This window comes from Trichechus manatus, unplaced genomic scaffold, assembly GCF_000243295.1.
Source record: "Trichechus manatus latirostris isolate Lorelei unplaced genomic scaffold, TriManLat1.0 scaffold00053, whole genome shotgun sequence".
NCBI classification, from domain to species: Eukaryota; Metazoa; Chordata; class Mammalia; order Sirenia; family Trichechidae; genus Trichechus; species Trichechus manatus.
In genome coordinates, this window is record NW_004443989.1 from 4952461 (window position 1) to 4979640 (window position 27180).

General features: G+C 48.8%; 1 protein-coding gene across 1 annotated transcript in view; it reads left to right on the forward strand.

The window, feature by feature from the left end:
• The window catches only part of CMIP (c-Maf inducing protein), a 252705-nt gene that overhangs the window by 136763 nt on the left and 88762 nt on the right, over positions 1-27180 (forward strand). Inside the window, exons 2-3 of the mRNA XM_004377716.2 lie at positions 13983-14108; positions 26590-26640. Of these exons, the coding sequence (XP_004377773.1) occupies positions 13983-14108; positions 26590-26640 (177 nt within the window). The remainder of the gene's footprint in view (positions 1-13982; positions 14109-26589; positions 26641-27180) is intronic.

Genomic DNA, 27180 nt, shown 5'->3' on the forward strand with positions numbered 1-27180 from the left:
TTTCATGCCACATAGGAAGAGCTCAATAAATATTTGTCAAATCAATCAACTGTGAGTTTGGAGCACAGAAAACAGACTCTTAATGTAATTTTTAGATGATGATTCATTTCAGGCTGTGTGACAAGCCAGTGTGTATATATATATTATTTCACATATATATGAATGTATATGTATACATGTGTGTGTACACACATATATATGCATACCATCCTTTCTGTCAGAAGAATGACCCTGTTTTCACCTAGAGTTGTCATAGAGTTTTCCATGGAAACTGATGAGGCAATTGATCTGGCATTAAGAGCGTGTCGACATTGATTGATTAGAGTAACACACGGTCGCACATACCTTGGTTTATCCAGGGAGACTGATGCTTTTGGAAATAAACTCTATTTCATCCTGTACAGACCAGCCTGGTGTCCTCCATCATCTGAATTATCAGCACGTGAGTAGATGCCAGGAGATGATTTTCTGCTCTTGAAGTGGCCCTTGAAGGAATCCTGAGACCCTAGTTCTTCACCTCTCTCTCTTGTCTAGTCAACGGATGCTGCTTTATGAGGATGGAGCCCTAGGGGCTCTGGGTGAAAGCTGTGGGGCCTGGATATGCCACACATTAGAACCTTCTCTGATTGCCCAGGCCCCTGTGAAGGAAGAACAGAGGCTTCAAACCAGCCACTACGTTGTCGTCAAAATTTTACAACTCTTAGAATTTATTACATTTTTCAGAGAAATTCATGTCAAACTCCAGAATTTGAAGCTGTCCATGACATAGCACCTCTGCTATCAGTCCTCTACCCTGGGCCTTGGATGTTCCTTTGCATCTCCACCAGGTATGGGCTGCAGGAGACCCTGCCTGTCCTCCTGCAACCATATCTCCAGCCAGCTGTGTTGGCGTGGTGAAAGCCACAGGACAAAACTCCCTCTTGTAGCTTAGCCTTCACAACCCTTTCCAACCCAGCTTAGCTCTCGGTCTCATTCCCCAACACTCTCCCTCGTGCACTCTAAGCTGTGAAATTCCCACTATTCTCCAACATGTTGTTTCTTTTGCCTCTGATGCCTTCTCATCTCCTTGACCCAGCAAACTCCTATTCATTTCTCAAGACTGAACTTTGAGCAGAATCAGTGGTTTTCATCTTTGTCTCCAATGGAGAGTCCATACCCCTCGTGTAGCACTCATCTTGTCATGTTCGAATCATGTTGCCATTCCCTGTAAGCTGCTGGGGAACAGAGTCTAGGGAAGGTGCCAGTGTTTGTTGAGTGAACGCATGATCGAACAAATAAATAAATGACATTCTCGTGCATCATTGCTCTTTCTTGCTGGCTTCTGTGATTTGTCATGTTGTCTTTTTCCAAAAAGGATTTGAGGAGTGCTTGGGTCTAAACAGCTGCTTGTAGGGAGCAGTGTTGGTCCCCTACCAAGCCTTTCATCTTCAGGGCTTCATCCAGGCTCCTTCAGAGATGGGACTTGGGAACATATTAGGCCAATGAGTTGCTGAAATGGGTAAAACAACTTTTATACCACTATTTTGATAATATGAGGTTTAGAAAGGCTTTTCACAGAAGAGGAAAAAGTCACACCATGTTCTTCCCTGAGAGGAAAGACCTAATAGACAAGCGATGCATTCTCTTCCTTCATTAGAGGATGATGACTTGTTATTATGGTAGCAGCACTGATAATAGAAAGATACGGCTATTCAAAGCTCACTTCTTTGCAGAGACTTGTAGCAGCAGCGATCCTTGGGCACCATCCAGTGAGTGACTATCTACAAGGCATGCTCAAACACATTAGCCTACTTGATGTGTCATGCGCTAGGGGAATCGAGTTTCTTTGCGTCCCGGTGTTCCTCAGTCACCCTGTGAAAACCCAGGCACTGCAGACTGGCTTTCAAGGCTCTCCACCGTCTGGATCTAACTAATTTTTCTTACTCATTTTCCTCAACCTCTGTTTCTGCCTGATAAACTCTTACTCATTCTTTAAAACCCCACTCAAATGCCCCATGGTCTCTGAAGGCTTCTTGAATGACCCACGGCAGAGTTGCTTAGTCCTACCTTCCCTGGGGCTCCCATGCCTCCATATTTGCACATATCATACACATAGAATCCTAATAATCTACAGACATGTCTGACTCCCCCACTCAACTGCAAAATCCTTAAGGGTGGGGATTCTAGCCTTTTTTTTTTTTCTTGGAGCAAATGCCCAAATGAATGAAGAGGTATCTGGGTGCTTAAAGTTGGGTAAAGGAAATAAGAAGGTAGAGATCTCAAAGAGGAGAGATTACTGGTTTCAAATCTGGGAGGTTCCTGAATCCTAGGGATTCACATTTGCCAGGATGGGACCCAGGAGCAATTTTTCCAAATGTGAAAAAAATGTGAAGAACAGGTTGAATGAAATAAAATCTGTGTGGTTTATTTGGTTTTGGTTTTGGTTCTCCATACAGTATATTCAGTTTGCTTTAATAATGCTAGTTCTAATACTTGTGTTTATGTTGCGTTGATCTGAAAGGCTGATGGACAGGAATAGAAGGTCTGTTGTTAGTGAAAAAGGGAACATGCGTGCCTCATTGCCATAGGGCAAAGGTCAAGTGGAAGCACCTGGTTGGATGGACCAGTTGCTCACGTCCATTCTGATTGGTCCATACCTAAGCTGGCTGGGGTAAGATCTATTGGAAAATGGCCTGTTGGTGGTTAAAAGGTATATATGTCCTGTATGCTGCGCAATGTTGGAATTTGTTCAGTCTCACTGTGGTATAGTTTTCATTGGGTAAACATACCATAACTTATCATTTTACTATTGATGGGCATCTGCAAAGTGTTGATGTGAATCTTCAAACTTGTCTTTTGATGAACATATGTCCATGTTTCTGTTGGGCATATCTAGGATTGGAGATCCTGGGAGTTTATTCAGCTTTAGTAGATACTGCCAAATCGTTTTCCAAAGCTGTTATACTAATTGATACTCTCAGTAGCAATGTCTGAGCATTCTAGTTTCTCCAAATCCTAGCCAACACTTGATAGTATTTTTTTTTTTAAACCATTTGGGTAGATGTGTAGTGGTATTGCATGGTAGTTTTAATTTACATTCAGAAGAATGAGCTTTTAATGAATTTGCCTGAATGTCTGTCTTGAATATTGGTTATTTTATTCTCGATCAGTATATTTTTTAATGATTGTGATGCTGGTGGTAAGGTGTCTGGCACACAGTAAGCACACAGTACATGCTTGTTGGGTTGAATTCAGTTATTGGTAAGATGACAGAGACATCCTAGGATTGTGGAGACTTAAGAGCTAACTTTGCCTTGACAAAAGACAGACCCACTTTAGCCCCATGGCTGCAGGAAGAGCCAATATTTCTCTTTCTTTCCCAGAAAAGTCCCGTTCACCTTCCCAAGTTCTTGTGCCAGTAACTGATCCCAACCCCAAATTCTGTGTCTTATAGAGTAGAAGAGATGACCTTAGCTTGAAAGACATTCAGGGTGGAAACAGCTGACAGCTATGACCTCAGTGTGGGCCCCACCAGCAGCCCTGAAAAGTCAAAACACCCTGTAAAGATGCCAGTGAATTCACCTTTTGGCGTATTAAAGACCAGCCCTTGAAACACTGACCAAATATGACCATTTCCATTTGGGTGTAATTAGCATAGGGTGACACCTCTGGAAATAATGAGTTGACAGAGATGGTGGCTCAGTGCTGTGGGACCTGTGTCTGGTCTTAGGCCTTGGTGTATCCAGCCAGGCCCATGCCAGGTTGAATGTGCTTCTTGCTGAGGCAGCACTGGCTGTGGTCATAATCTTGCACTTTGTTGGAGGGCAGCAGTCATATGTTTTTCTTACGTCTAGTTTTTGTTGTTAGAGTTTTCTTTGTCTCAGTGCACTTGATCAACTCACAGCAGGTTCTCGAGCAGGTTCTGGGCCAGACTGTCCCATGGCCTAGGCTGGCAGAGATAGTCAAGGCTGGGGTTAGGAACAGGAAAACCACATGACACCTATACATTTCCTTCCCCAAGGGCCTCTTGTTTCCCCTTCTGCCTTCCCTTCTTTCTCCCTTTCCTGTGCTGAGTGAGGAGGGCCCAGTGGTTATTTATTGTTGCCAGCATAATGATCATCGTTACAGGACTTTGCAGGAAGTAGGGTAGTTTAGACAAGTCAGGATTTAAGTCTCGGCTCAACTGCTTACAAGTGACTTTGCCGCTCAGTGCCTCGTTAACTCATCAGTAAAATGGGACACATAATACTACCCACCTCAGGGCTCGAATGAAGATTAGCTGATGCATGATTGTTGTAGGATGCCATTGAGTTGACTCCTACTCATGGCGACCCCATGTGACGGAGTAGAACTACCTCATAGGGTTTTCTTGGCTGTAATCTTTAGGGAGAACTGGTGGTGCAGTGGTTAAGTGCTCAACTACGAACCAAAAGGTTGGTGGTTCGAACTTACCAGCCGCTCTGTGGGAGAAATACCTGCGATCTGCTTCCGTGAAGATTATATCATTGGAGAACCTATGGGGCAGTTCTGCTGTGTCCTGTAGGGTTGCTGTGAGTCAGAGTCGACTTGATGGCAGCAGGTTTGGTTTCGGTTTTGAACCTTTACAGAAGCAGATTGCCAGGTCTTTCTCCCACAGAGACACTGGGAGGATTTGAACTGCCAATTTTTCAGTTAGCAGCCGATGCTTAACGGTTCCACCACCATGGATCCTTGATGCATGATTAGCCTTCACTTATTGCCTGGCACAGAATCAGGCTTTGGTTATAAGCAGTCCTCCCTTCCTCCCTCCCTCCTTTCCTCCCATTTTTCCTTCCTGCCCTCCTCCCTCAACTTGTTCTGGAGGTGTGGTAAACTCCAGGCACTGAGTTAATCTGGTTAGTGAAAAATACAAGTAAAAAGACAGTTCCTACACATTAGGGCTCATGTGATGGCAGGCATCTGCCCTGGGTCTTCCATGATTTCGGGGACAAAGGGCCCAATCTCACTTGGTGATGAAGGGCAAAGATAGGTGTCCTGAGCCGTGGCTCTTGGGTTGGACGCTGGGGGAAAGGTAGCAGGGTGTGTCTTTGGAGCAGAGGGAGCAATGAGCGGAGAATTCTGAGTCTCTCGTTTGCTTTCCGTGCAACAAAGGACTAGGAAGCCCTTGTCTCTGCCAGCATGCCAGTCTGACGGTTCTGGGGTCTGGTCTCAGCTCTGCCACTTCCAGCTGGGTGACCTGGGGAGTCACCGCACCTCTCTTAATCTTAGCTTCCTTTTGTGTGTTGGACCAAAATATCATTCGGATTCTCTCCCTCCCTCTGCTCCCAGTATTTTCTAGAGGGCTCTACTGACAGCAGATGCTATTACCACCATTCCCTTACACTCTCAGAGGTTCTCTGAATGAAACTTCAGTCACACCTATTCCATCCCATCCTTTTGGGGACAAGAGAGGGATGTGGGCCACTGGAGTCCTGGTGGCTCATCCCCTGGGGTCATCTCCAGCAGCCTCTTCTCCCCGGTGGATGCGGGTGTCTCTAGGATCAAATACCCACGTCTCCTGGTTACCTGTCATTTGGTTTCATTTAGGGATGTGCTCAAGGGGTTTTTCCCAAATGTGTCCTCTGGGAAATTTCTGCAGAATTTGTCTGTTGCTCTTGCATAATTCAGGGTTAGGGTTAAAGTCAGTCCTCACAGGGGACATTGCTGGGAACAGAGTTCTGTGGGATTGCTAATAGGACCCATCCTGTTGGGCACACTAAGTAGCAAGTTCATCTCCTCACCTGTCCACCCACTGAAACATCTTTTGGCGTAAAGTTGCCTTAGAAATAAAGTAGAAAGAAAAAACACGTTCCACTCATTTTCTCTCATTCATTCGTTCATCGCATGCTTATATTCCTTGAGTGGTTTAGATCAGAGGTTGACAAACTATGGCCCACAGGCTGCCTACATTGGCTGCTCTTGTCCTTGAAGTGTTTGCTGGCTTGGTGGATAGAAACGGTGCTGGCTTTAAGGCATCCATGTGCTAGCCCTCCAGATCCTCGATCTATGGCTTCTATGTCCTACATGCTTATGGCCCAGATGCCAAGTATCATGCCCTCGGGACCCAGATTTCTGTCCATCTTCCCAAGCTCACAATGACGACTCTTATTGGAAGGGTCTAAATGTGGAAATACCAGTCTTTTGCTCTATTATTAAACCTCTTGAGCCATTTGGCCATAAAAGGGGGCAGCTGCCATACCCAGATTAGTGATTAATGAGCCCAGGACAGGCCTCCTGACCTGCCTTGGAGTATGGTCCATGGAAAACAGCTTGGCCTCCCTGCACCAGTCCTGCCCTCCTGCCCAGCCCAGGGCGCCACTTTTTCGAGGGCTGGGCCACAGACGAGAAGGGCTGGCAGATCTTCCTGCCCTTCGTGATGGTTCTTTGGCTCCCCAGGCAGCCCCTCCTGGCCCCCAAGGAGGGTGGGCTCAGGGGAGCATTGAGACCAGGCAAGAGGAGGTAGGCAAACCTCGTGAAGGGAGTGGCCTAGCCAAAGTACAGCCCAGACACTCATATGGGGCCATCTGGGGGCTGGCCTCAGATCATGATAACTGTCTTGCTTATCGTCAGACACTCAGAGCTGGTTGGTCACCCCTGAATGCCAGCCCTCCTCTCTGTTGGATCTCTTTGGAGTCCTCCGTGGATAATGGAGGAACTTGGAGAGCGTTTGAGCAAAGCTTCTGCTTCTCTCTGGTTGAGGCATGGAATGGTGACCTCCATGTGTTGGTGACTACTATCCACCAGACACCAGGTTGGGCATCTAACTTGGTGACGCTCCCACAAACATGTGGATGAGGCCTTGCCTAACTCTGTCCCTGTCTGTTGTCCCCACCCTCACTCCTGACCTTCCTCCTCACGGCCACATGGTAACACCTTCCTCTCGAGGCAACAACATAATCCCATTTAATTCTCTCCACAAGCATAGGTACTACTATTTCCTTTTTTAAATTGAGATATAATTCACAGACTATAGTAGTCACCATTTTAAAGTGTACAGTTCAGTAGGTTTAGTATATTCACAAGCTTCTTCAACCATCACTATTTCTAGAGCTAATTCCAGAGCGTTCTCATCACCCCAGATGTAAACCCTGTACCTGTTAAGCAGTCACTCCCCATCCTCCCAAACCCTGGCAACCCTTAATCTGCTTTCTGTCTCTATGGATTTGCCTATTCTGGACATTTCATATCAATGGAACCATGCAGTCTATGGTCTTTTGTGTCTGGCTTCTTTCACTCAGCATGATGTTTTCAAGGTTCATCCCTGTTAATAGCATGCATCAGTACTTCATTCCTTTTTATGACTTAGTAATATTCCATTGTCCAGCTGGACAATGAATAAAGAAGACTGAAGAAGAATTGATGCCTTTGAGTTATGGTATTGGTGAAGAATGTTGAATATTCCATGGGCTGCCCAAAGAACGAACAAATCTGTCTTGGAAGAAGTACAGCCAGAATGCTCCTTAAAAGCAAGGATGGCAAGACTTTGTCTCACATACTTTGGACATGTTATCAGGAGGGACCAGTCCCTGGAGAAGGGCATAATGCTTGGTAAAGTAGAGGGTCAGCAAAAAGGAGGAAGACCCTCTACAAGATGGATTGACACAGTGGCTGCAACAATGGGCTCAAGCATACCAACAATCGTGAGGATGACACAGGACTGGGCAGTGTTTCTTTCTGTTGTACATAGGGTCACTATGAGTTGGAACCAACTCGACGGCACCTAACAACAACAATATTCTGTTGGAGTCCTGGTGGCATAGTGGTTGAGAACTCAGCTGCTAACCAAAAGGTCAGCAGTTCAAATCCACCAGCTGTTCCTTGGAAACCCTATGGGGCAGTTCTACTCTGTCCTGTAGGATTGCTATGAGTCAGAATGAACTTGACGGCAATGGATTATTTCTTTTTAATGTTCCATTGCATGGATAGACCCACACTTTGTTTATGCATTCATCAGCTGATGGACACGTGGTTGTTTTACTCCCCCAACCCTCTCAGTAAGTAGGCAGACGCTGTTTGTCTTTTCCATTAGAGCAACTCTGCTGGAGGGGTGGTGACATCACAGGGGTGGGTACCTCTACTCCAAGAGCACTACTGGGTTGCAGCTCAGGTTGCCAGTTGCTGTTGTTGTCAGGTGCCATTGAGTCAATTCTGACCCATAGCAACCCCATGTATTAGAGTAGAACTGTCCCCATAGGGGTTTCTTAGCTGTATGTAAGCTTTATGGAAGCAGATTGCCAGGTCTTTCTCTTGCAGAGCCACCAAGTGGGTTTGAACCACCAAGCTTTGGATTAGCAGCCAGGCACTTAACCATTGTGCCAGCAGGTCTCCTTACTCACCAGTAATAATGATGGCCCTGGAGCAATGAGAATAGGTTAAATTTTGCTCGTTATCTTTGGTTTACGAAAGTAGGGGGAGGGGGCCTGTGAAAGGCACCAGAGGAGATTTGTTCTGGGACTAGGGCCCAGACTGGCCTCTCTAGCTGTGAACTGTTACCCGTCGCTTTGCTTTTGCTGCTCAATTTTCCCTTTGTGGGATTAAAGAGAACATCAAAATATTCTGACAGGCCTTTCCCAAATGAGTACCCATGGGTTTCTGCCCTCGGGGCCAAGCCGAGCTGTTGGTGTCATGGGGACCTACCATGTCGAGTGACAGTGGTAGCTCTAACGGTGTAAGGCTCTGAGACCCCACGGTGCTGGTTCGGACTGTAGCCTCAGCTTTGGTGGGCTCCTTTCCCTGGAATATGCGTTTGCGGCATGCGTGCGTGCGTGCCTGCGTGCATGCCTACAGGTGTGCTGGCTGCAATTTGGCTCTGGTCAGAATGTGTTTTGGATAGCATGGGAATGGAGGACACAGTCTTGGGACTAGATCCTGTGTCTGTCTCTTAAAAGTAGGGTTGCTTGGCATGCCATGGTCCCTGTGTGCCTCAGTTTCTTCTTCTGTAGCATAGGGTTAAATACAGCCCCCCCCCCCCACAGTTGTCAAAAGTTAAACGAGATAATATACGTAAACTCCTTAAGCACATAGTCACTGCTCGATGAATGTTAACCAGGGCACCAGCAGCATTTCCCTGTTGAGGAGGAGAGGGTGTGTATACCGTATATCCTTTAATTGTCATTGAAAATAATATACAGCAGGGGGCAGTGAGGGCTGAAGCCCCCTCCCCAATCCAAGCCACTCCACAGTCCCACCATGGATGAAACTGCATCATCATTATTATTGCCATAGTTGTTGACTGTTGTTTCACACGTCTCTGTATAGAGCGGGGCTGGAAAGGCACCCCACCGTCCCACTTGATGTTTCTCTTTTGGAGCTGGGGTTTGTGGGGGCCTGGGAGCAAATCCTTCTTCAGCTCCCTCATACCAGTGGGTGGACCGCTTGGAATCAGGCTGTGCAGCATGTGTCCCCTGTGTGATGACCAGGCGACTTCCACGCATGGAGAGGGGAGACGCAGCCCCTGTGGTGAGCCCAGCAGGTTGCAGACCAGCTAGCCTCGGTGACACATAGCCTGCTGTTCTCAACCCGGTCCCTCGGCAAGGTGCCTCCGGGCCCCCATGCTCTCCACCCTCAGGAGGGTTTTCCAAAACCAAGCTCTCTGCCTTTGGGACTGGGAGCCTTCTGCCGCTTCCCGGAAACGGTGCCGGTGCCTTCCTGAAGTGTGCCGTGAGTGAGTCTCGAGCCTTGTTGTGGAGGCTGGGGCAGTGTGGTTCCTACTTGCTTTTAGGGTACAGGCATGAACCAGAGCTGACTCCCCAGAAAATCAGGCAGGCAAAGACTCCAGTCTCGTGCCTGGTGGAGCTTTCTCAGTAAAATTCATCCTTTTTAGTGTACAGATCTGTGAGATTTGACACACACAGTTGAGTAACCACCCACCCTCACTGGGTGGGAGGTCTGAGAAGGTGCCTGTTTAGGAATGGCAGGTAGGCTCTGAGCCCCCTGGGATCCCTCAAGGCCCGACTTTCTCTGGCCTAGATGAGGCATTGATGGTCTTACGGGGAAGAAGTGCCGCTCAGAAACAAAGGCAGAGCAGGAGTGTTCTCTTCCTGGCCTGGCAAGTGAAAAACCCCCAGACTAGCCCCTATCTGTCCCCGAAAGCTAAGGACAAAGGAATGGTTCACTGACCCTTTCCCAACTCCCATGGAAAGGTAGCATCCCCAAGAGCCGAACCCCGACTTGCGGACTTGTGCGTCTCCTAGGTCCCACAGAGTCGTCACATCGCAGGCGCTTGGCTATGGAGCAGTCGCCCAGAACTTACCTGGGTGAGAGCGTTGCTTCTAGCAAGACCCTGTCAGGCTGGCGGCCAAGGACCAAGGCCCTTTAGTCTTAGCCAGGGCTCCTCTGTTCTCTCTAATATCTCTTCAATGAGAGCAATTTGGAAACGATATAAAATATGCTCTTACCCTTTGACCCAGTAATTCCATTTCTGGGAATCTAGCCTAAGGAAATAATCCTAAATATAGGGTAGAAAAACATGTTTCACAAGGATGTTCATTTCGGAGTTGTTTATAGTAGCATAAAGTGAAACAAGGGCCCTGTCCGTTCGGGGAGGGGATGAGGGTAGTGATTAAATAAATGATGGTAGAATATTTTACAGCCTCTAAAATAATAGTTTTGAAGATTATTGTTCAGAATGTGGGATATGCATATGATGGAACATTACATGAAAACAAGGGTTACATAAGTATATTCACTGTTTGATTTTGGTTCTGTAAAAAAATATATATATATTAAAAATAATCGGGAGAGAAGTATACTAAAGTACTAATGGTGATAGGATTTTATCAGAAAGATTTTATTCCAAATTATCTTTAATGTTTATGCATTGATTTTTTTTTTAAGTCAGGTTTATTGAGTTACAATTTACAAACAGTAAAATTCCTCCTTTTTAGTGTACAGGTCGGTGAGATTTGACAAACATATACAGTTGAGTAACCACCACCACAGTTAAGACATAGGACATTTCTGTCACCCAAAACAGTTTCCCCATACCTTTTTGTAATCAGTCCCCTCCCCACACCCCAGCTCCTAGCAACCCCTGATTTCTGTCTTGATGGTTTTGCTTATCATAGGGTGTCATATAAGTGGAACCATACAGTATGTCATATGGTGCTTTTACCTTTAGAAAAAACACTTTAACCTGTTTAATATCCTCTTAGATATACCTCTTAAGGCAGAATTTTCTAGCTTCCCTCACTTGGAGGAGAACTTGATTTTTCTTTTTATCTAATTCAACCTCCTACCCTTGTAGGAGCCCTGGTGGCACAATGGTGAAGTACTCGGCTGCTAACTGACAGGTCGGCAGTTAGAACCCACCAGCTGCTCCATGGAAGAAAAGACCTGGTGATCTGCTCCTGTAAAGATTACAGCCTAGGAAACCCTATGGGGCAATTCTACTCTGCGCTGTAGGGTTGTTATGAGTCAGAATCAACTTGACGGCACACAACAACAACAACCACCCATGCAGGAGTCTCTTCTACTCTTAGCTCCAGTCATCATGTTCTCATTGCCAGAAAATCATCAGTTCTCTGTAGAATTATCTGAACAGTGGGAAAGGATAAGGATGAAGGAGGGCCTAGCTGCTTCTGAAGCTGAAGTGCAGCGTTGAGAGGTGTTCAGTCTGGATCTGCCCATTTCCCTGCAGGCCTTCTGCTTTCTATGTAGACTCTGGTGGTGGTGATGGTGATGATGATGACCATGATTGATGATGGTCGTGGTGACAGTAACAATAAAAATGGCAGCAGCTAATCTTTTTAAATAAACTTTTTATTTTTGAAGAGTTTTAGATTTACAGAAGAGTTGCAAAGATAGCACAAAGAGTTCCCATATATCCTACACCCAGTTTCCGCTATTGTTAACATCTTACATTAGTATGGTACATTTGTCACAATTAATGAACCAGTATTGATAGGTTATTATAAAGTCTACACTTTATTCAGATATCCTCAGTTTTCCCCTCATGTCCTTTTTCTGTCCAAGGATCCCATCCAGGATCCTACATGGCGTTTACTCGACATGTCTCCTTAGACTCCTCTTGGCTGTGGCAGTTTCTTAAGCGCTTCTTATTTTGATGGCCTCAACAGTTTTGAAGAGTACTGGTCAGGTGTTTTGTGGAATGTCCTTCAACTGAGATTTGTCTGATGTCTTTTTTGTGATTAAACTAGGGCCGTGGGCTTTGGGGAGGAAGACCACAGAGAAAGCGTGTTTCTCATAACAGTTAATTTTTATCGAACTGTTCATATGTTCCAGGTGCATTGCTAAGTCACTGAAAAATATAATCTCCTTCAGCGCCCAATAATCCTATCTGTTCACTTCTTATTTTACCACTGGGGGAAATAGGCTCAGAGACATACAGTAACTTGTGAAAGATCACACAGTAAGTGGCTCAAACGCAGGTCTCAGTAATTCTAAAAACTGCTGGTGATGTAGTGTTTAAGAGCTCGACTGCTAACCAAAAGGTCTGCAGTTCAAATCCACCAGCCACTCCTTGGAAACTAACTCTATGGGGCAGTTCTACTCTGTCCTACGGGGTCACTGTGAGTCGGAACGGATGACAGTGGGTTCTGCTTTTAGCCAGTACTGCTTCAGACAGTGGGAAAGCAATACATCTGCTTTATAAAAACAGTGTATACTTATTTATACCCAACTCTTCCCCAAAAAGCCATTGTTGAAACTTAGGATAAAGACCACATTAAGAAAGCTACCAGGTCGAAAACCAGGGTCTTGGGAAAGAGGAAGACAGGAGCTGTCCCTCATCTCGAGTCCTGCATGTCACTGTTAGCAGGGCGTTGTTGTTGGGTGCAGTCTAGTTGAATTCTGATTCATAGTGACCCTATAGCACAAAGTAGAACTGCCCCATAGGATTTTCTAGGCTGTAATCCTTATGGGAGCAGATCTCCAGGTCTTTTCTCCCGAGGAGTAGCTGGTGGGTTCAAACTGCCGACCTTTGCGGTTAGCAGCTGAGCCCTTAACCATTGTGCCACCCGGGCTTCTCATTAGCAGGTTAGCAGAGTGTGTTTTGTGGGGTGTGTTGCTACATTTGGCATGGACATTGGGCCTGCAGTGCCCCCTTCCATTGCAGGGTCTCTGGGCTTTCTGCTTGTGTGTCCAAGGTGCAATTCTTAAGAAATGAGGACGGTCAGACACTTAGTTTAGAGAATCAAGTCTGTTCCTTGATAGTCGTGATACACCTTTGTGGCACCCTGGAAGCCTTCACGGTTTTTGGGATTTTAGGAATGGATTTTTATCTCTTTGTGGGGTGAGGACACAATTCAGTCTATAGGAGGGAAGACTTGAGGTGGGACTGAGGTGAGAGTGGGACCAGATCACGCAGGGCCCTGTGGATTATGAGTAGGGTGGGATGCCCTTGTTGTAGCTGTGGGAGCCCTTGAGCCTGTGGAGCAGGGGAGTGGGGTGGTCCATGGAGCATGGCACCGGATGCTGGGTGGAGAATGGGCAGGAGAGTGAGGTGGTCCATGGAGCATGGCACTGGATGCTGGGTGGAGAATGGACAGGGGAGTGGGGTGGTCCACTGGGGCCTGGTGCTGGATGCTGGGTGGAGAATGGATCCCCAAGGGGGAGAGCGGAGGCTGGCAGGGAGGCTGCGCTGGCTTCAGGGCAGAAGATCATGGTGGCTTGGTGGTGGCGAGGGATGGAGGGACCCATGCTCCGCCCTGTGCTGGGCTCCCTGCCCCACCTTCCAAGATAAGTAAGCCACAGTTCTTGCCCTCGAGGTGCCCCTAGTCGAGTCACGACTCTGCTCCTCCAATGACTTTCTGCTGTGGCCCTTCCCTTCCCTGCTGCACCCCACTAGCTAGGAAAGACATCGCTTCCTTTGGTTCCCAGAGTTGCCGAGTTTCTGTGCCAGCTCCCTTTGCTTGTCACCAGAGAGGGGATGTTTTCAGGAACCTTCTTCAGAGGCTCGGATGTTATACTTGATCTCGTAACCAATACATGTCTTTTTTTTTTTTTTCCTTCTTTTTTTGCTGCAGCCGACTGGGTACATGGAAAACTCAGTTTCCTACAGTGCTATTGAAGACGTTCAGCTGCTGTCCTGGGAGAACGCCCCGAAGTACTGTTTACAGCTCACCATTCCTGGGGGAACTGTCTTACTGCAGGTAGGATAAGTAAACATGAGTAAGCAGTTTCTGCTCCCTCACCCCTGCTCTCTGGTCCTCCTCCTGTCCCTCAGAGAGACACAGCCAGCTATCAGGAGGAAAGGTTGTTTAACATAGGTTTTTTTTCTTCAAGTATAATAAAGTGTAAACAGGGGCTCACTAGGGAGAAGCAAGAGGAAATGAGCATACACTGAGCTCCTGCTGTATGCCAGGAACAGTCTAGGAGTGTTGCATTTTGTACTTGTAGTTCTTCTAACAAAACCTGAGAATAACGGTTTTATGATCTCCAGTTAACAGATGAGGAAACCGAGGGACTCAGGTTAGTTGTTAGGTCCTAGAAAGCTGTAAAAAACAAATGGGCAACAGATGCTACCTTTTGCTGTACTTCAAGGGAGGGGCTTTCTTACTTCTTGTTGATCTAGGTATTTTTGAGACTCTGATGAAAGTATGAATTCTCTTCTTGGAAATATGTACACACTTGCTCATATGTACTAGTCAGGACTTTTGGTTGGAAATAACAAAAACACTATTCAAACTAGCAGAGACAAAAGGAGAATTGAATGTTGTAACTGTATGAAAGTACCAGGAAGTCTAAGAGAGGACTGCAGGCATGGCTGGATCCAGAGGCCTAATGATGTCATTCATATTCAGTGTCCCTCTGCATCTCCTGGTTCTCCTTCTGTGTATTGGCTTTATGGTCAGGCAGGGCCTCCCCATGTGGCAGGAAAGATGGGCTGTTAGCACCGCAAGGCACGTTCTTGGAGCTTATAACCCTTTACAAAGTGAGAGCCCGTTTTCTTCCAGTGTCTTTATATAAACTCTCTTGGAAGATTCTGATTGGGTCTGCTGTGGTCCCCTGCACCCTTAGGGAAAGCACTGCCCTGAATTATGTGCCCACTCTTGACCACAGGGAGCTGTGTCCTGTGGTTGAGACTCCTACCAGGACCATGTGGAGGGGGACAGGTGGATGCCCCAGGAAAGGAGGAGTGGCAGGCAAAAACAAACGGCCACATGCATAAACGTATGTACATCATTTCACGGGGATCCACCAAATCCCAGCAGGGACCTCCTCATCTAGAGAAAACTTGCTCTCTCATCAGTGGGAGGACGGTGCAGCCTGCACACATTTTCTTTCTAACCCTGCCACTCAGGGAGACCTCCCCTTAGCCCAAAGAGATGTTCCCTAAAGCCTCTTTCAAAAGCAGCCACTAAATTGTATGACTGCATTGGAAGCAAGAGTCACACAGCTCAGCCTCTGGGGAATGCTGAGCTCAACAGGCTGAGGGTAAGAGCGAAAAACCATGTAGAAAAAATCCTGTTCTTCACGTTATCTCTTGGAGGACACCAAAGCCCGTCTCTGTCCTAGTCTTTTTTCTTCTTACGTCTCTCCCACTCGACCCTCTCCTGTCTGGCTTCTACCCCTCACCACTTCCCTCTTCACCTCTGCCAGCCATGCTCCTACTCTCTCTCTCTCCTTTATTTCTCTGTCTTTATTGTAGAGATTGACTCTGCCTCTTTCGGCAGACCCTCCCCCTCCTGTGGCTCTGCCTCTGTTCCAGTCCTTGCCTGTTTGATGACCTATCACAGTCCAGTCTCTGGAAGGAGTGGCCAGTACGAGCCTCCTTGGGGTGGCAGGAGATGGGGTGGGCAATGAGGAGGAGAGGAGGAGAGGAGGAAGAAGCCCGAGGATAACGAAACCAGTTGCTATCGAGTTGACTCTGATTCATGGCAACCCCACGTGTGTCAGAGTAGAACCATGCTCCGTAGGGTTTCCAATGGCTGACTTTTCGGAAGTAGGTGGCCAGGCCTTTCTAACGAGGCACCTCTGGGTAGGCTCGAACCTCCAGCCTTTTGGTTCGCAGCTGAGTGTGTTAACTGTTTACACCACCTGAGGACTTGCTGCCTGAGGATCCCTCACTGTGATGATCTTCCTGCCATTCCTGCTCTGAGCCAGCCCCTCCTTGTGCTGGGGAGGAGGGTGAATAGCCCCATGGCCCCACCCTTAAAGAGCCATAAACAAGGAGAGACAGAGCCATAAACAAGTGACTGCTGAGATAGAGGCCCTTCCCAGAGGGAGGGGGGCCCAGTGGAGGGCGTGACTCATCGGCTGAGGTTGGGGGCAGAGAGGGATGGCAACATTATTGCTGAGCATAGCGGGATGAGTAGGCGTATGCCAGGACGAGACGAGGAGGCACACGTCCTGGGCAGAGGGAATGGTGGATGTAAAGCATGAATGTCTGTATAAGGTGTTTGCTGCAGCTGGAAGTGAGGGTGAGGTGGGGTTCAGGACTTTGTGGGGTGCATCTGGGGCTATTGCATCATAGCTGGATCCTGCAGGCCTTGTTAGCCAAGTGAAGAAGCCACAGGCTGTATCCTGAGGGCATTAGGGAGCGATTGCAAGCTCTTGAGGGGTAGGGGGTACACGAGAGGGTTCAGCTTGGTTGCAGGGCTGGGGGGCTGCATCTTTGAGAGGCAGAGGGAGGCAAGAAGGAGGGGAACACTTGAAAGAGTCCAGTAAGAGGAGGTGGGGCCCTGAGCCTCATCTCCCAAGTGTGGTAGCCAGCTGCTCTGCCCCAGCAGGGGCTCCTTGCTTCTGGGGCTGGAGCAGGCAGTCCCTAACCCCTAGGAAGGCCACACCCTCAGGTCATCCTCTCCCTGCCCCTCGTTCTGGGGACAGAGAGGCAGCGAGGCTGTGAGAGTTGCAGGTCAGCCAGGCAGTGCTGGGAATATCCCTTTAACCGGGCCTTGGCCAGGGCCCGGCTGTGTGACCCGCCCGCCTCGCCTGGCAGCAGCCACACGTCAGAGCTCCCCCTGCCGTGCTGACGAGCTGCCGGCGGGCGGGCCTCTGGCTGCTCCAGCATCCTTCCTACTCGCTGCCCCGTGCTCCAGGGATGGTGCAACCCGCACACTCCAGGAGCCAGCCACTGGAGAGGAGGAGGAGGCGGCCAGCAGCTCCTCGGATCCAGAGCTGGACTCAGAGCCAGGGCGGGGGAAGCAGACGCGTGTGGCCCTCCACCCTGTTACCTGGGAGGCCCAGGTGGGTGCTGCATGCCCCTGCCCACCGCCCAACTATCCCCTGCTTCGTTTTCATTGGGCCAGGGCAGGTAGGCCCCAATCATCTCCTACCTTGCTTGCGTTTTGTCACCCTTCTCCCCCTCTTCCCCCCGGAGAAGGCCCTCTGTAATTCGTGGGCCCTGTGTGACTGTCTCGTTATGTAAATGGTTCCACATCATCTCAGAGATGGGCTCCAGGCTGGGGGGTCTGCATGGCTGTGAGGGGTCGGGGGCACCTCAGACTCCCAGGGTGGTACCTGGAGGTGCTGAGGAGGGCTTCCTTCATCATTGAGCCGGTCCAGATGATTCATGTTGGGTTTGTCCTGATTCACGTAGAACATATTGTAACAGGACTCAGAGCTGAGGCATCACAGAGCACAACCCCCGTGGCCCTGGGGACAGATTCTCCTCTGTGGCCCTGGGGACAGAGTCTCCCTGCTCTGGGGTGGGAGAGGGGACGAGGAACAAAGAGGTATGCTAATGTTCAAGACCAATGTGAAGAGCTCTAGCTGAGTGCTTCTGGCCACAGAGGGATTAAACGCCTTGAGCTGTGCTGTTCCAGGCAGTCGCCATTAGTCACATGTGGTTGTTTACATTTAAATGTAGTTTATTAAACCAAATTAAAAATTCAGTTTATCAGTTGCATGGGCCACATTTCGAGGGCTCAGTAGCCACACGGCGACTATATTGGATAGTGCAGGTATAGAACACTTCCGTCCCTGCAGGAAGTTCCACTGGGCAGCACCGGACCTTAGAAACTTCATTTTGACCTCAAGCTCTGGGCACTGGACCCCCTCGCAGGGGAAATAGCCACAGAGCCACAGGGTTCTTTGGTGTTCCAGCACCTCTACACCTCTGATAGGGCCCCATCCTGCTGCTTGTCCTGCATACAGCTGTTCCTGCTTCAGGCCAGGCCAGGGGTTTGTTCCTGGGCCCAGCTTACCTGTCTCTCCCTCCTTGCCTCTCAGTCTCTCTCTGACATTTTTCTCCATCTCTCTTTCCCCTTTCTCCTCTCTCTTTATCCCTTGCTGTCTTCTACTCTCTGTCTCTCTCTTTGTGACTCCCTTGGATTTTCTGTCTTTGTCTCTGGGTGTCTTCCTCCAGGCTTCTTTCCATAGCTCTTCACCTCCCCATCTTGTTCTCTGGGTCTCTCCCAGGCACGTCCTTACAAAGCCCCCACGTTGTTAGAGTTTAAATCAACACCTCACCCAAACCTTGGGGAATGGCCTGTCTTTGTTCAAGGAAGGTAAAGAGATGCTTTTAGGTCAGTGAACCTTCTCCCCAGCCTGGAGCCACTGAGCTGGCCAGCAGGGTCAAGTGGCCAGACAACGGCACCAGCCTTGTGGTTTGGCCTGATCGGTGTATTTCTGGATGCTTTGTGTTTTCTGGCATGAGATTGGCCTTGTTATTAGACTCCCTGGTTGCAGAAAGGACATATTTATCTTCTTTTCTCTCTTAATGCCCTTTCTGCTGGCATTCCATTGCGAGACCAGCCGCATAAGCGCATAAATGGCATAACGAAGACTTCATGGGGCGCACCTTGCTGGCCATCGGGGTGGGGTGGGTGGCTTTTGAAGAGTGACGTGGCAGCAGATCGTCCTCCGGGGACTCCTGCCTCACAATTGGGTTTCCACCCATCACAGAAGCAGGGAGGGATCCACTGCTCGGAAAGCAAGGTTTTGGGCAAGACCAGGAGCAAGAAAAGAGGCTTTCTGAAGCTTCTGTTTTTTCCTGGGATGGTCTTCGCGAGCTGGCTCTTCTCACTGATGTTCCCAGGGAGGCCAGGCAGCTGTTTACCCCAAACGCTGGCAACAGGGCCAGGCGGGTGGGCTTTCCTTCTTACTGGAAGCTGGATCAAAAGACCTTTCCGGTTTGGAAAGCAGGTGTGTTTTTTCCCTAAGAAGTTGGGCCAGAGAGGGGGACTTGGGAACAGTCACCCATAGTGCACCCCTGGCTGTTTTTCTCAACTCTTCAAATAATACAACAATGAGAAAGAACTTGGCAGCTTTCAAAGAGGAAATTAGGCAGAATTTGCCTGGAACGAGGCCCTTTGAGTATTCGAAAGTGTTCTTTCTAGGAGAAGTCGGAAAGGCTTAGGCAGACCTGCGTGCTTCCAGGGTACTGGGTGTGTGTCTGGGAAGGTGGGGGGGCAGCTTTCTCAGGTTTGATCTGATTCTCCTCTGAGTGACCCTCAGGAATCCACTGGTGTCCACTGGTCCTGCTGGGCTGAACTGGCCCAGCTCCCATATGGCTGTTTGGGGAAGTTTGCACAAACACGGCCTCCGCTGGCCCAGGGTGCAACTTGGGCAACTTTCCCTTTCTTGTAAGCCATTTCGATGTGCCTCCACTGGGGTTCAGGAAGTGACTGGCAGCCTCTGTCCTAAACTGGACAGGCTGACGTAAGGAGTTTATGGTGCACCCTCTCACAACCTCTCTGCCTCTGTCAGCGCAAGAAGGGCAGCAGTCCTGAGAATACGGCCAGTGGCATTGCAGGTCACCTCCACCTCTTCTGGAGGGAAGTTCTGGCCCACTCCCTTGCTTGTGAGGTGAGGCCTCCTTAGGAAAAGGGCGCCATGTTCTTCTTCCTCCTCCTCCTTCATCAGCAGCACCCTGCTGTGAAGAAATAATGATTTGTATCATCTGCCAGTTTCTATGGTGTAAATATTCCCATCATGGCCAATTTCAAGGCACCAACATGACGTCTGTGGACGTAGAGTTTGGAAGAGATAAGAACAGTTGGTTCTTGTGAGTGAATACATCTCGGCTCCAGCACATGCTGGTTACAACAGGGTTTGAAGCTGGGTCTATTGGACATGGACCTGACTTAAGTTTGTATCTTTTATCTCCCACAGCTTGGTGAGGGTCTGGGCACCATAGATGCTCAGTAAACTTTGGGATTGATGGTCACAAATGAAATAGAAAAATCAGCTGCCATAATATCCTATTTGACCTTGAACAAATGTATCAGTAAGGGCAAGCTAGGTTTTGCTACAATGACAAGCAACCCCACATCCTTAGTGGCTTAAAATGGCAAAGGTTCATTTCTCTAATGCTGCATGCCCATCCAGGTCAGCTGCAGGCTCTGCTGGTGGGACACTGACCATCTGGAATGTTTTTGGTTACAATGGCAGGGGAAGAAAATGTAGTAAATTGTACACTGGCTTTTAAAGGCCTCCATCGGGGAAGAGACACATCACCTCAACTTGTATTTCATTGGCCAGAGCAAGTCACATGGTCATGTGTGCCTACCCTGTACCCAGAAGGGAAAGAGCTGGAAATATGGGTGAGGAGCACTAAAGATGACCACCACAAGGTTGGCCATTCATTTCCTCATCAGAAAAATGGCGGGAGAGAAAAGGTGGTGTTAGATCTGGGTCCTTAACCCGGTGATATCCTTTGTGTGCTGAAACTGCCCGCCCCATTGTGTGGGCTCATGGCACACAAATGTGTACATTTCCTGGGTGTGAATCCAAAGCATTTTTCAGGTTCTCAAAGGGGCCCATAACTACCCCACCCCCGAATACTAAGAACCCCTGGACTAGGTGATCCTTAAAATTTTCTGAGCCTCTGATACCAAGAGCCTCATTCTTTCCCCTCATTCGTTACAGTGGGCAAGCATAGCCGAGGCATCTGTGCACACCTAGAGGGAAGGTGGCGGCAGGAGGACTTGGGTCCCTCTCCTTTCAGTCACACCTGGGAGGCATTTGTCCACCTTGCCTCCCTGAAAAGGGAGCACAGGAGAGCTGAGCGGCCTGAACCCTTTCCTCGGCCCGACATCATGCTGTGCCTGTTGTGTAATTAATTCATTCAGTGCCAGGTTCGCCGGGCAACAGTGATTAATCCTGCGTGGGTCCTCCCTCCCCTCCCAGTCTGTGGGAGGGACAAATAAACACCCAGCTGACCACGGGGCGGTGAGGTACAGGCTCTAAGAAGTAGCGGGAAGGAGAAGGGGCAAGGAAGCCGGGGCAGGAAGGGGGGTCCTGAGAAAGGGAAACTGGTCCCAGGAGTGTGGGGGGCACCTGCCAGGTGAGGGGGCAGTGAGGGCGATAGTGTGGTCCAAGGCGAGGGACTGGGTCAGAACACCTGCGTGTGCAGCGAGGCCCTTCCGCCTGCTTTGAGCCTCAGTTTCCTCATCTGTAAAATGGGAGTACGTGGTGAAATTCCTATTAAACAAGAGGTTTGTAAAGCATTTTGCTCGATGCTAATACCCAGTAAGTGCTTTAGGTTATTGTTACTATTGGCAGCCGTTCTCAGCCTCCGTGTTACACAGGGGGTAGTTCAAGGTCACACAGCTGTTGACAGCTGGGATCCTCACTCTGCTCTGTTGGACCCAAATCCACATTCTTTCCAGAATGCCCTGCTGACCTCCTAGAGTTGAGCAGATCCAGAGAGGAACAAAATGACCAGGGGACTGGGTGTGGATGGTAGGGGGGCTCACACACTCCCACATGAGGAAAGACGTGCACCTCTGGATTTATCAACATCCATGGTCAATGTTGATGTCACTACCAAGTGCTGCTGTGAGAGACAGAACAATGCCATGAACCTCTGGGAGACCCTGGGGTCTCCTGAAGGGTGGACTTTGGGCCTACGACCGGTGCAGCTGGGTCAGGGAGGAATCATGGGACAAGGCCAGAACCGGTGCCTGTGGGAAAGGGGAGGAGAGCTGTTCAGTTGTCACCTGGTGAGTGAGATCTGGAGGCCTGGGGTGCTGGGGGTGCTTGTATTGTTCCTGGAAAGCCGGCTCTGGAAGAACAGCTGTGGGAAGAGGGAACGCATCAAGCATCTGCTTTCCAGAAGGAAGAAGATGCCAAGGGGCCAGCGAGGACCTGCAGCTCTCTGTCCGGTTCTGGGATGCAGCAGCCAGCATGGTCTATCTCAAGCAGGAAGACAATTTGCTGGAAGAATGGATGGGAGCCTGGAGACCAGGCTTAGAAAATGGACTGGAGTAGGAGCAGCTGGGGGATGTGGCCTAGGCAGCCCAGTGACTATCTGGACAGGACACAGCCCCTGCCCCATAGTGACTCTTCCCCACCCGCATCTCTGCATCATTGCTCAGGATCCTGAGTCCTGGGCTAGAGCTTCAAGCCTGCATCACCTGCTCTCACCCTGGCTTCTAGGGGTGGGAGAGGGTGTGGAAGGCCCCTTAAAAATCCTAAAGGGGACTCACAAAGTGGGGAAGCCCCTAGAATAGGAAGGGCTAGGTTCAGTCATCAAACAAAGAAGGGTCTGTGTGGGGTTGGGTTGCAGGGAAGGAGTCTCTTGCTGGTACCGTCTACCATGTTCGACCACTGTGTTGCTTTCTTGTTGCTTCCTTTGTTTACATGTTCATACATGTTCATTCATTCTCATAATCACGCACCCAACCCTGACTGTATACTGACTGTAACCAGTGGCCGTTGAATTGATTCTGACTTGTGGCAACCCCATGTGTATCAGGGTAGAACTGTGCTCCGTAGAGTTGGTTTTCAGTTGGCTGATTTTTTAGAAGTAGATTGATTATCTTTCTTCTGAGGCACCTCTGTGTGGATTCAAACCTCTAACCTCTCAAGTTAGCAGCCGAGCACATTAACTGCATCATCCAGGGACTCCAACTGTATACCAGACACTGCTAATCAATGATGTGGATTTAGAAATAAGACCCTACCCCATCAGTGAGCTCATTCATTTATTGCTTCATTTATTCAGCAAGTATCTACCGTCAGCTGACCCAGGCCTTGGGGGCACAGAGGTGGGCAGAACATATGTGGTTCCTTCTTTTGTGGTCTTACGCGGTCATATCGTTGTAGAGCAGTGTTGTGGGCCCGTGGGCTGCAGATCTCCTTCTCCCCTCTTCTCTCTTCTCTCCTGCATGTTGTCTTCACTAGGCCATTTGGTCCAGCCAGTGACACTTATAGGTTACCCAGGCCCACACAACTGGACCAGTAAGCAACATCATGATAAAGAAAAGATTGAAGTTAAGGATTTCATTTTACTTGGATCCACAATCAACACCCATGGAAGCAGCAGTCAAGAAATCAAACGACATATTGCACTGGGCAAATCTGCTGCAAAAGACCTCTTCAAAGTGTTGAAAAGTAAAGATGTCACTTTGAGGACTAAGGTGCGCCTGACCCAAGCCATGGTATTTTCAGTCACCTCATATGCATGCAAAAGCTGGACAATGAATAAAGAAGACCGAAGAAGAATTGATTACTTTGAATTATGTTGTTGGCGAAGAATATTGAATACACCATGGGCTGTCAGAAGAATGAACAGGTCTGTCTTGGAAGAAGTACAGCTAGAATGCTCTTTAGAAACAAGGATGCCGAGACTTCAGCTCACATACTTTGGATATGTTATCAGGAGGGACCAGTCCCTGGAGAAGGACATCATGCTTGGTAAAGCAGAGGGTCAGCAAAAACAGAGGAAGACCTTCAACGAGATGGATTGGCACAGTGGCTGCAACAATGGGCTCAAGCATAGCAATGATTGTGTGGATGGCTCAGGACCAGGCAGTGTTGCGTTCTGTTGTACTTAGGGTCGCTGTAAGTTGGAACCGACTTGACGGCACCTAACAGCAGGCCCACTGCGCACCCTCAGAGGCTTTAGAACTGCTTGCTTCAGCACTAAACCAACCTGTCCACCCCTCCTGTGTCATTTCCTCTTGCTGCTGGGACTAATGACCACAAACTTAGTGGCTTAAAACAATGCTCATTTATTATCTTACAGTGCTGGAGGTCGGAAGTCTAGCATGGGTCCCGCTGGGCTAAGATCATGATGTCAACAGGGCTGCATTCCTTTCTGGGGGCTCCAGGGAAAATCCATTTCCTTGCCATTTCCAGCTTCTAGACACCGCCCTCATTTCTTGGCTCATGGCTGTATCATTCTAACCTCTGCTTCTATTTCTGACTCTCTAGCCCTCCTGCCTCTCTTTTATAAGGACTCTTGTCATTATATTTAGGGCCCATGGGATAATCCAGGATATTCTCCTGTCTCAAGATTCTTAACTTAATCTTACCTGCAAAATCCCTTTTGCTGAGTGAAGTCACATCTTCACAGGGGATTAGGATATGGACATCTTTAGGGGGGCTGCTATTGTATCTGTCTTCCCTCCCCATCTCCCTGGCCACCTCGGTATGTTAAGCATAGAAATGGTTATGGGCCATGGATATGCTGGAGCCACCTCATACCAGTTCATGAGAGCCAATTGTGAGCCTCTCTTCCCAACTCTGGTTCAGGGATGTCACTTTGGTAATGTGAAATCAGCCCTGGTGAGAGTGTTCATACCTCGGAAATTGGCAAAGGCTACAGAACAGGGCTTTTCTATGGGAGAATCTGTTCAGCATTTATCATGACACCACTGGCTGTGGCTGCTGATGGTACTGGTAGCTACTGTTTGTACAGCATTTTGTGTGTGCCAGGCTCCATGCTGAATAAGCACTTCACATGTTTGGGATCTTTGTATATCTCTTCCTGAGCACGGGTTGTATTTTGTCATCCTAATGAACGAGAATTGTCATGAAACCAAAGAGCTAAGTCAGTGTTGACAGGAGATAGCACAGCAACAGACTCCCCAGGGCTGTTTCTTCTGTGGCAGAGTCCTTTTCAGCCTTTACAGCCCCACTCAGATGTCCCAGACTTTGTGTCCTTAAGTGACTTGTTCCAGGTCTGTTAGACCATGGAGGAGCCGGAACTTAAACTTGCATCTGTCTGAGACTCAAGCCGTTGCCAGTTTCCCCATGTCACCAAAGGCCTCCCTCCAGCCTGCCTGGCCCTCAGGACAGATTCCAACTCAGCTTGCTCTGTGTGGCTGGTATGAATCTGCTCAGGTTTGAAATGAGTCTCTGAGCTCACCACTTGCCAATAAACTGGTTAATTCATTTAAGCACAGAGATATCTCAAAACTGACCTGGGAGAGTGGCTGATGATTTGTTGGGTGGGGGTTGCAATTTGCTACAAGACCTGGAAGGCATTTTAAGAATCTCCTTGAGTGAAGGTGAGTGGAAGTTTTGCACGCTTATATGTATGCATGTACATGTGCATATGTGTGCATTGAGGGCAGAAGGTGGACACTCATGTTTGGATAGAGGTGCAGGCCTTTGCCAGAGAGCTCTTCAATTTTCAGGGTCAGGGTCATTTGGAGCAGAGAGCTGTGGGGTCTGATGGGGTATGGATGCAGTATTTAGTATTTCTGCCCTTGGTGGTGGGAAGGTTAGTGGAAGACTTTGAATGCCATAACACTGGCTTATGGTATGGCCTACCTGGCTCAATTCCTGGCTCCACACCTGTTATCTGTGAAGTAGTTTTTAACCTCCCTGAGACTCAGTCCCTTGTCTGTACCATAAGGGTGACAGTGATGATGGTACTGACCTCACAGGGTTGTCTCACGAGGACTGGATGCATCTGGCCTACTTGAAGTGCTCCGTGAATGTTGCTGTTGCTGTTAGCCAGTCTGCTGGGGCTGATGGGTGGGGGAGCAGTGACTTGCACAGAGTCAGCAGGGCTTTCCGTGGCCACATTTTATTTGAGGGGAATGAATGATGAAGGTGATAATGATCACAATTAATAACTGCCTTTTGTTGGACTGCCTACCAAGTGCCAAGCACAGTTCCAGATGATTTACAAGAATCTCTCCTAGTCCTCCCAACATCCCTGCAAGATCGGGGCTATTATCCCCAACTTACAGATGAGAATTGAGGCTGAGTCGCCCAGGGTCTCAGAACTAGTGAGGTGTGAATCAAGGAAGGGTTTGCTCCCCATCTGTGATTTGTAAGCTTAGTCTGCCTAAGTTCACGGCTGGGCACTTTCTACCAGGACTTTCTGTAGTTGGGCAGAATGTGGGGTGGTTAAATTCACAGGCTTGGAAGCCAGACTGCCCGAGTTTGAACATACTTAGCTGACATGAAATCTCGGTCTCTCAGTTTTTTTCCTGTGTGAAATGGGCACAGTGATTGAACCCATCTCATGAGGCTGCTGTGAGCACTGATGAGAAAATCCATGAGAGCAGCATCTAGAACACAGGCAGCACCCGGCCACCGCCAGCTCCCACGGCCCTCACTGCTGTGCCAACTGCCTGGCGGGGGTGCACTGAGTGTGGAAAGGGCTTCCCAACTCAACCTGGCCCCTCCTGTGATCCTACGCAAATCAAGAAACTTGTATAGTTTAAAGCTCTTTAGGCCAGCAGTATCTGTGGTCACTGCGGTCACCCAGCAAAATCAGCCCCCCACGGCAAGGGTATTTTCTTTCCAGAAAAGTCCCCCTGGGACTACTTCTGTTTTAGCTTTGCACAGAGTGGGTTTAGCTTGGCAAATCCCACGGAAGGCTGGTTGGGTTGGCAGGTAGACGCTGCCTGGCAGAGCAGGCTGGACTTGCGTGCAAGCCTGTGAGATGCTCTGACATGCTCCAAGCTGGTGACCGGACCTTGCTGTCTTTTCTTGTCGTTGCAGGCTGCCAACAGCTACCTGCGAGACCAGTGGTTCCATTCTCTGCAGTGGAAGGTAAGTCCTGACTCGGTTACTTGTTTGATGCGGCCACCTCCGCATGGGTTGTTAGTAACTTCTAAAGACTGGGCAAAGTGTAAATTTACCCAAGATTTAAAAACCCAAACCCTATTTACATGGTCATCACTTCCCCTAGGTTATCTGGTTCTTTGGCCTAATCCCCCAGGTCTGACTCTACCTGGAAACCCTGGTGGTGTAGTGGTTAAGAGCTACGGCTGCTAACCAAAAGGTTGGCAGTTTGAATCCACTAGGCACTCCTTGGAAACCCTGTGGGGCAGTTCTACTCTGTCCTGTAGGGTCCTTATGAGTCGGAATCGATTCGATGGCAACAGGTTTGGTTTTTCGGTTTTTGCCTCTACCTAGGATGATTTGGAGCCTTCAGGCACATAAAGGGAAATGAGCTTTCTGCTGACCACTTGCAAGTCCCAAGGCCAATCTCCTTGCCATCCAAGGACGTCTGTGTTCTGCTCCATGGCTTAGGTGATAGAAACCCTGACTGGAGGCCAGGGGCATGGAACGCGATCAGTTAGCCTTTTA